Genomic DNA, 9,185 nt, shown 5'->3' with positions numbered 1-9,185 from the left:
GGTCTCTTAGGATCATCCACAGATACCTATACTGTAGATAGGTCTTAGTCATCAGGTCTACTCCACTTCCTTGTTGCCTGCTTAGACTCTTGGCACTCTTAGGTGAGCAGACTTAGTCAGCCTGTGTTGCCCTAACAAACTCCCACTTAAGACACAGGTCCACCAGTTCTCCCTGCAAGCATCTCCTGCTGCAGGGAAGCTGTGGACAAGGATGAGCCAATGACCAAGTCATGTGGGCTTGGAGCTGAGCTCTGACCTCAGGATGAAGTTTGAGAACATCACCTATGCAAAGTTCTTCAAATCACAGCAGGGGATGTGGATCTGTCAGGGAAGGGAGGGTCTGGTGCAGGTCAGAAAGGATGAGTTGTTGATCTGCCTGCTGGGCAGAGTGAATGAGGATGGGCTGCAGGTAGTCAAAGAACTGGGCAGGGCACTGCCTGTTGTGGTTTGAGACCATAAGCAAGGATCAAAGCATCCCCTGGTGCAGACTCCATCCCCACTCCTCCCACCATTGTTGCCTCCAACTGGTAACTTTGTGATGCCTACTCCCCAAAGCTCATACCAGAGGAGACAACCATCTAGATAGAGCACTAACTAATCATATCTATCGGACTTACACGTTCGGTGTTAGGCAGCACCAGCTATTGAATTGCTGAGCAATGCACCCTGCCCTGCCCACTTGATGCGAAGCGGGATTAAATTAGTAAGCTTAGGACCCTGACATCTGTATCCAGAGTCCAGAGTCCAGACGTGCCCCAAAAATGCCCTCGCCAATTCCTTCCAACACTGCCACTTGGCCCTTCTAAAGCATGAGCCATCACTGGCCGTGGTCAACATTCTCGTAGCACGCGTGCGCGCTTTCCCGTATACCATCCCTATTCCACAGTCAGAGAAAAAAAGATGGCGAGCGCAATACTGCACGATGGGAAAGAGACCGCCATCACTGAGGGTGTGTCCATATTCTGCATATATGAGCCTAGCTGATGCCACCGACCTCGCAGACGAAGCAGCACTGTACGACCGCCAGATCCGTCTCTGGGGTTTTGACGCCCAGACGCGTATGCGAAACGCTAGCGTGCTAGTGATTAATTTGCGTGGAACAGCATGTGAAGTTATCAAGAATATCGTACTGGCTGGCATTGGCACGCTGAAGATCCTGGATGAAAGGGTGGTGGAGGAGGAAGATCTGGGTGCGGGATTCTTCTTCAGGGAAGATGATGTAGGTAAAAAGGTGCGGTTAAGAGTTCGTGTTATGCGTACGTGACTGACATGCGAGGTGTCGAGGTAGAGGGTAGACGCTGCCCTACCTCGAATAGCCGCGCTCAACCCGCTCGTCAATATTGTCTCCCTCTCCTCCCCCCTTTCACTATCAGACGACTCCCTCCATGCACTTTTCCACGGTATCAACCTTGTCTGCGCAACGGATTGCGATCGTGTAACATACGAAAAGCTGGATGAAGCGTGCCACAAGTCGGGAAAGCAATTCTATTGCGGTGGCACGATGGGCTGGTATGGTTATGCGTTTTGTGACCTTGGCCAGCACAGCTATGTATCACAGTACGTGTCTCTCTTTTTCACGCGTCGCATAGAGCTCACTTTCATGTGCCGCGATGAAGAGATCAGACCAAGCCTAACTCTCCTCAAACACACAAAACGTTTACCTACGTGCCCCTCTCCACCGCACTAAGAGCCACCTGGAGCCATCTCACGAAACGTGACACGAAAGAGCTCAACCCAGCAGTGGTATTTTCCATCCTTGGTGCGCGTCTCCATTTATTCAGGTGTCTCAACTATCTAACTAATGCGAGTTTAGCTGTGTGGGAGTATCAAGCACGACACAGTAGTCTACCTGAGGATGAAGCGGTTGTGCCGGAGCTGCTCCAGATGGGGAACGAGTTGTTGGGTCCAGCACAAATCAATAAACTGGTGTTGAAGACTCTCCCATCAGAACATGTAGAGTATGTTGTTCCATGCCAGTCGCAGGCGGATCGGCAATTGACATCGTTCAGGCGGTTATCAACAATAGCAGCAGCGGAGCTGTCTCCGATTTGCGCGATATTGGGAGGGTTCCTCGCTCAGGACATGCTCAAAGCTATTGGCGGGCGCGAGGCGCCGATGGCAAACTTCTTTACTTTCGACGGTATTCTCGGTGGGGGCACGGTCTGCCGACTCGGAATGAAAGATGCTGTATGAAGGGTGAAGACAAGAGATGAAACGCACGCCGCTAGATGACATTCTGATTGTAGCATACGGGAATCTACGTGCTTGTGTAATGTACATTGCGCGAGGGATCACACCATTCGAACCCTGGACCTCATAAAAACCAGAGAAGAGAAGTATGCGGAAACCATTAATCGAACAGCACTCTTTTCATGGCCCCGGAAGGGCGAGGTCGTTTCTTGACACCATCAGCTATCCCTCCTCCCGTGAACGTCTGTTTACTCGATGTCGGTGTCACGTCTGATTGCCGTCTCTCTGAACGCCGCGTTACTGGTCCAGGGGCTCCTAGAATCTGTACATCTTGCGAGCTCTCCTGCGACATGCTCATCCGTCCTTTGCCTTTGCCAGCGGAGGGTTTCTTGCCCCCCTGTTCCACTGCTGACCCCATTTTGATCTCGATGATTTCCACGCCATCATCTTCTTCGCTGGAAACGTTGGTCCCCTGGAATGTATCTTCAAGGAAGGGTGCAAGGGATGCTTCCTTGGCTCTTCGCTCCTCCGCCGCCTCTGCCCGCTTCCTCTTGTTCCAATCATCAGCGAGAGACTGAATAGTGGCTTTCATAAGATTTCGCTTTTCCGACACGTCTTCCGTGCCCCAGAGGGCGTCCAAAGACTCTTTTGTCGTTTTCTCTTTCTTCTAGAATCGAGTTAGAAACATCATACTGAGGTGCCCGTAAGGACAACCCACAAGAAAGGTCTGGATGAACTTCTCCGGGTCTTGCATGAACTTTTGGACGAAGTGGAGAACGAACAAACCGCAGTCACAGAAGTTCTGTTGATTAGGGACCTGATGTAGAAAGTATTAGAAATCGAAACAGCATTCACCGAACGTCACATACTTTGGCTGTCTCTCCTGTGGCTTCCCTGGCATTCGTCCAGTTCTTCTTTTCTCTTGCCTCTGCGATCAAATACTTGGACAGATGTCGGCACGCGGCTTTATGAGAGCCACCAAGAGAGTCAAAGGTGAATATGTAAGTCCTGTCAAACGTCAGGAAAGACCGAATCAAGGATTGATCTTCTTACTCTTCCTCCGTGGCCTTAGCCGGATCAGTCACCATGTCGGCCAGAAATGGGATGCTGCTCTTGGCCGCTAAGCGCGATGCAGGTGTGTTTGCGTCACCGAGTTCTGGGGAAAACCCTCGAAATATAGAACCATCGTCATCGTCTCCTATGCGATCAATTTCCATGTCATCGGGCTCGACGGCACTGATTATTTCCGGCGTTTGTTTGACAGTTTCCGGATACGGAGGATTGTCGCCATCACTCATTGTGATATCCTCATTTCCGTCGTTGGAAATTGCGGTCAAATTCCTGACTTCAACTTCGTCCTCTTCGGTACGACTGGATACGGTCGACTGGGGAGTAACCGCACCTCCCAAATCTGAGGCTTGCTTTCCCAAACTCAGCCTCGCAGATCTTCGCTGTGGTTGTGGAGATGATGGTGGACGTGGACGCAAAACGCCCTTGGGATTGCAGATGATCGCAAGATACCAATGTAGGCTAAGAAGAATAAGCACAGATTTAAAAAGAAACAGAACAGATGCATACTGTTCATTGATTGGCACGATAATGTATTTTTTCTCGAAAATATCAACCTTGCTGGTCCACTTCCGCACACTTTCATAGCCAGCGGAAAAGCTGAAGTCATATTAGTGAGGTTTGGCGAACCGGCAGGGGCACGCGCACTCCTTCACACTAATCTTCTTGTAGAAAAAGGTGTTGAACATATGAACTTGTCGTGCTGCCTGCGGGTTCTGATCACTGAACTGGTTGAACCAAAACCTACGTATATGTGAGAAACAGATTTGGTGTATGCTGTTGGCTTACTTGAGTCCGAACTCAATGAGCGTATCGTTGAGGAATTCTTGCGGCTCCAAACGCTTAAAATCTCCGTATGTGATGTGTACCGCGCCTATCTTTGAATCCAGTGGCCATACCAGCATCCTGTATCACGTTACCAGATTATCACACAAGAATCTCTGAGACGACTCACAGATCATATGCATCCGGACTTGGAGACTGTTTTTGAGGAGCCTGAATCTGGTGTCACATAGAAGAGATCGACATTATGCTGCACATACCTCGGATGTTTCCATCACCTCTTTACTTTGCGTCGCCGACCGTGTCTCGCGAACTATGCCAGGAAATATTGAGGTAGACTTGGCAGTGCGCGCTTTGGGCCCTCTTCTCAAAATTTCAACGCTTTCAGGCGCAGAGATATTCGGTGGTGTCGACGTCGATGGCGCATTAGACGGGATCGATATAGGAATACCTGGCGGGCGAGAAGGTACCGCAACGCTGTCACCGATGAGAAGTGATCTGCGTGTGCAGACGAAACCAAAGAAACTCACTAGGAAATCCGTTTTTGAGACGTCTCTACCACCGGTGCTGGTGTGGTGGGAGCCGGAGCTCTGGTTGCAGCAGGATCGAACTCCATGAGCTGACATGTGCTTTCGTAACGCCTCAAAAGTCCCTGCGCAGCGGAAGATCTTCCAGAAATGATCAGAGACATTCATGCACAGAGTAAAACTGATTACTGGATCCATGTCGTCTTCCGATTTCCATTGACCTTTTTTAGGATCTTTGACAACTGATTCCACACCGGACTCCGGTCGTCATTGGCAGCCACCAATCTCAAACATACCTCCTGATCATCTGATTCTGCTAGCATTTAATGTAAGTCTATGGACTCCCATCTTAGTACAATATAACCTACCAGGAAGAGGGGCCTGCGGCATGAAATGCGCTCGAGCTTTGTCAAAGAAATCGACTGCCGCAGGCAATCCCTGAAGGATACACAGCACGGGATCGGTACAGTAATGGTTGAGCTGCGTGACGTGTCAATCGTGTGTTCAACGTACGCCAAACCGTGGATATTACCTGGATCGCTTTGAATTGAGTGTACAAACCTTGCGCAACAGACTTCTTCCCGGGACCCAATAAAGCGAACAAGTGGGCAGTGAAGTGGAGGTAATATCTCTCGCGCGGTACGATCTTCCACCCATGAAAAAATATGGCTTCAATGGGCATGTCCGAATTGGCGAGCAGCGTTTTGATAGGTCGATGTTCTGAAACAGACAACTGTTTTTCCATCGAAGGGTGATCGAGCGGCGCCCGGAAGGCATCATGGATATTATTCGATGCCGGGCCTGTATTCATGGTGGGTATGGTGGTTGTCGCATCGTCACGTTCCATCACGTTCACTGGCTGACGTGAGGGAATGGCATCATGAAGACTTTCGGGCGACGCCATGATAGCGGCAGTAGGAAGGGAGGATTCCATGAGCTCATCACCAGTCATGTCAATCACTTCTAGTGCCCCAGCCTTACGGGGCGGCTTCAAGAAATCAGTCATTGTACAAGATGACGTTTTGGAACCCACTGGTTTAGGCCCCATCTGGTTTCTAATTTTTCGCTGCGCTGTTCGCACTTGGATCGCAAATTCCTCGGTCTGGGCCGTGTTCCATATGCCTTTCCTTTCCTGGTTGAACTGCTCTGCTTTTGCCTTGGTATTGCCATTCGGAATACCCTTCCTAGAGGGGGTAACTTCTTGGTGGGAATCTTGCTTGACATACGTCGCGCGTGGGTCATGACTTGCTTTTTCTTGATCTGAGTAAGATTCGATCGGGTCTGCATCTTCGTCAGAAGCCTCTGCTTCCGACGGTGGTCTTCGTGAATTGTCATCGATCACATCACGTGGGGCCTGCGGCGGCGAACTCGGAACAAGAAGCTGAGGGGGAACGGACAGGGTAGATTCGGTCGGAAAAATGAGAGAATCGTGCATGTACTCGGACTTGTTGGAGGGTCTGCTGTTGGATGCACGCGTTTGTGAGATTGTGTCATGACCGTATACAGGTTCTCTGGAGGGATCCTTCTGGGTGTTTCGCCCGATCACGTCCAATTCGTCATCCGACTCTGTTTCAAGAATTGAGGAAGATTTTTGCATGTTACGGCTCGACTTTGTTGGACCGAAAGTACCTTGCGACTTTGATGTATGCGTGCGCATCGTCGATCCGTCATGCCAACGTAGTCCGGGGGGCTCGTCTCCTGCAGTTTCGTCATCATCATCAACCGTAATAGGATGATGGTGATCGCGACCCGTCCGACCGTCTACGCCAATATCGATAGGTGTTTCCGTTGCAGAGGGTGCTGAGCTCCATGAGAGCCGATGTCCATCATTGAGTCGAGTGTTATCGTCTTCCGTCCGTGGTCTCTTGGTGGGTCTTGCATTGGGACCGTGACTATTTTCAGAACGTATAGCAGGATATGCATGCTCCATGCGGCGTTTTCCAAACGAGTTAGCTGCGGGGGCGCGCAAGGTGTTGCGGGTCAGAGAGGCAGAGGAATGGTTCAGCGGCGACTGCATGTAGCGCACGAGGTCAGTAGTCTGTCAAGAACATGAGTCTTATATAATACTAAGCGCTAGAAGACGCACCATCCAAGGGCGCGACGTTGAACCTGGGGTTCGGGGCGCTCGCATACCCAATGCCTTTCGGCGACCAGTCGATTCCGGGTGTTTAACGCTGTTACTACTCAATGATCAGACATACACAAGTCAGATGTGGAATAAGACAGCTCACAACCCGTGTATGGAGGCGATAGTCTCTCTGTCCTTAGTCGACAGTCTCTCCATGCACCAACTTCAACTCCTATGACTCGCGATCACTCCACCCTTACTGTATGACACGCTCTCGCCTTGCAACCGAGTACGACACTATCTCAGTTGACAGCTTGGCCCTTCGATTGGTACAACGTCGAAGGATGCAACAGCGGGTATGAGAATGTGACTGGACTGGGCACAGGTGCGTGTCGACGTTCGTTGTAAAGTGACAAATATGGATGGGCGCTTTGTGCCCCTACCCACACGCGTTCCCTGATATAATCACGAGAGAATGCTTCCGTTTGGGCAGAAAAAGACCTAAGTCATCGAGGTAAGAAAGTAAGACTTGAAAGAACATACATATGTTAGAAGATACAGCTCCGGCTTAAAGACGGTGTTAATAAATTATTCGAGGTACTATATCGTAGACAACGTTTTGGCACACGAATCTACCTCGCGACTTCGGGTGATGTAAGAATGACACGGTTTTTCGGTGAGCGACAGTGAATATCTGCTGTAGCAAGTCTTTTCAGAGATGGTGCAATGAAAATGTTAAATGGAATGATGCATTAGATACTTTCAGTTGCTTGTGTGCAAATATCTCGGCACCCAGAATCACAACGATGCCGCATGTACACGCCTAACATTTAACAAGATTATGCTTGGGCATCGCATTAGCAATTTGTTTTCAACAATGAGGTAAGTGAACTTACGAAAATATGTGGACCTCACTTCCTAGGTGCCAATGACCAGAAATCTTTCCTCTTCTCTCTGATCGCCCGAATAACCCGCTTCCTGAATCCCCAATCCTCCCTCTCTTCCTTTGCACGCGCCTTCGCAATCGCCCCAATCCTTTGCGACCTCTTCAATGGTGCGAGCAGACGTATGTAGTCTTCGCTCACGCCAAATTGTTTGGCGAGCATGTACGGCTTCTGGTTGTGAGCGCGCAATTTGCGAATCTCAGCAACTTGCCCATCTGTGAGGGCGACTCTAGCCTTCGGCGGGCGATGGAGACGTGGCGGTAAGAGCAGCTCGTTGATCGTTGAGGGTTCGGTTGTTCGTGTACGTGGGCCCAGCGCAAGCAGAGGAGAAGCCGGCGCAGATGTGAGTGAGAAGGGACTTGGTACACTCGGCGGAGGATTGTGCGTGAAGGTCACACCAGGAGCGACGGTCCATGTTTTTGCTCGTGGAGAAGCTTTGAGAGGATCTGGCTGTCGTGGGAGCGCACGGACCACGTAGCCTCGTTTGAAGATGAGGGGGAGGCTCATCGTTGATGATGATGATGATGGTGGTGGTGATGCGGGTCGTGCGACGAGGTTGAGAAGTGAAAAGGAAGGGTTCACTTTTTTCACGTCAGCAATATTACTCATCACAATTTGTCCCAACTGCCCCCACATGACTCCCACCAACCCCACTACCAACACCTGCCGCTCCCTCTACCAACCTACCGCTCCCTCTTGTCTCCACTAGTCGGTATTACTCTATTGTCCAAGCTATCACATATGAAGCTAATTCCATAAGCATCTGCATTATGTTTAAACTGTGGAGCAGCAATTCTAGGATACCAACTACAGTCATCACTGAAGAGTTCATCTCCTCGTCCTCTGCACGCAGTACAACCAGAGACTCTAGATGAGGAAACGGGAATGGGGGCATTGTTTGTGCACCTTTCTGTTCAGGGTAAGTATATTGTTAATCTGGGCTCATTCCAAAGCTGTCCAGCACTAGAGCTCACACAACCAAGCACAACCAACAATTTCCCACACTGGTGCACCCCAACCTTCCCCAAAACATACCACAGCCGGCTGATGCTGTGTCCTCTTTCCCAAAGCCTCAAGCTCAGGATTCCTACAGGCTGCCCTACACTGTCATTTGCCCAATCCAGAGATATCCATGACATTACAAAGGCAAGAAGCCCCTAATGCAGTGCTTATGTTTCACATATTCACAATGCCTGACATAAGCCCTTTATTGGTCTGTCAAGTTTGCACCAAGAGTGGCAGTGCACCATTGTCCCAACACATATTGAAGATGGTGCCACAGTTGGCCAATGTCCATGTTAGGGCAACACAGGCTGACTAAGTCTGCTCACCTAAGAGTGCCAAGAGCCTAAGCAGGCAACAAGGAAGTGGAGTAGACCTGATGACTAAGACCTATCTACAGTATAGGTACCTGTGGATGATCCTAAGAGACCAAGTCTGAAGAGACAGTCCCCAGGCAGAGTAGGCCTTATATTTATACCTCTGTGGTGGAACCTGCTAGAACATCTTGCTTACTCAGCCTAGTCAGGTGGTCAGGTCATATGACCAAGGATGAGGTCATATGAGGTTATGCACAGCCATGCACAGCAGGTCACCTGACCATCC

At 50.1% G+C, this 9,185-nt stretch overlaps 4 protein-coding genes across 4 annotated transcripts; 1 reads left to right on the top strand and 3 right to left on the bottom strand.

Moving 5' to 3' along the window:
* Nucleotides 1-900: 900 nt before the first annotated feature.
* On the top strand, nucleotides 901-2,193 carry DACRYDRAFT_90739 (uncharacterized protein; the record flags this gene model as incomplete). Its single annotated transcript, XM_040776971.1, has 6 exons — nucleotides 901-949; nucleotides 1,002-1,231; nucleotides 1,289-1,557; nucleotides 1,617-1,759; nucleotides 1,814-1,958; nucleotides 2,010-2,193. The coding sequence occupies 6 exons, from the start codon at nucleotides 901-903 to the stop codon at nucleotides 2,191-2,193; spliced, it is 1,020 nt and encodes a 339-aa protein (XP_040625510.1).
* Nucleotides 2,194-2,350: 157 nt separating this feature from the next.
* On the bottom strand, nucleotides 2,351-3,488 carry DACRYDRAFT_90738 (uncharacterized protein; the record flags this gene model as incomplete). Its single annotated transcript, XM_040776970.1, has 4 exons — nucleotides 2,351-2,857; nucleotides 2,909-3,007; nucleotides 3,060-3,198; nucleotides 3,244-3,488. The coding sequence occupies 4 exons, from the start codon at nucleotides 3,486-3,488 to the stop codon at nucleotides 2,351-2,353; spliced, it is 990 nt and encodes a 329-aa protein (XP_040625509.1).
* A 381-nt stretch (nucleotides 3,489-3,869) lies between these two features.
* Nucleotides 3,870-4,163, bottom strand: DACRYDRAFT_56999 (uncharacterized protein; the record flags this gene model as incomplete). The annotated part of the gene is made up of 2 exons (XM_040775408.1): nucleotides 3,870-4,002; nucleotides 4,048-4,163. 2 exons carry the CDS (start codon nucleotides 4,161-4,163, stop codon nucleotides 3,870-3,872), a joined length of 249 nt encoding a protein of 82 aa, XP_040625508.1.
* Nucleotides 4,164-7,388: 3,225 nt separating this feature from the next.
* DACRYDRAFT_24219 (uncharacterized protein) lies at nucleotides 7,389-8,098 on the bottom strand. Its single transcript, XM_040773599.1, has 2 exons — nucleotides 7,533-8,098; nucleotides 7,389-7,480 (listed from the first exon to the last, which is right to left on the bottom strand). Exon 1 carries the CDS (start codon nucleotides 8,085-8,087, stop codon nucleotides 7,548-7,550), a length of 540 nt encoding a protein of 179 aa, XP_040625507.1. The 5' UTR covers nucleotides 8,088-8,098; the 3' UTR covers nucleotides 7,389-7,480; nucleotides 7,533-7,547.
* Between the last annotated feature and the right edge of the window lie 1,087 nt (nucleotides 8,099-9,185).

The sequence above is a fragment of the Dacryopinax primogenitus genome (assembly GCF_000292625.1).
Source record: "Dacryopinax primogenitus strain DJM-731 SS1 chromosome Unknown DACRYscaffold_18, whole genome shotgun sequence".
In the NCBI taxonomy this organism is placed as follows: domain Eukaryota; kingdom Fungi; phylum Basidiomycota; class Dacrymycetes; order Dacrymycetales; family Dacrymycetaceae; genus Dacryopinax; species Dacryopinax primogenitus.
Note: the sequence above shows the minus strand (reverse complement) of the source record. Positions and strands in the feature narration are given on the sequence as shown.

What these genes read in the sequence shown, in the direction of transcription:
- DACRYDRAFT_24219 (XM_040773599.1), bottom strand. Translation starts at nt 8,087, where the DNA reads ATGAGCCTCCCCCTCATCTTCAAACGAGGCTACGTGGTCCGTGCGCTC.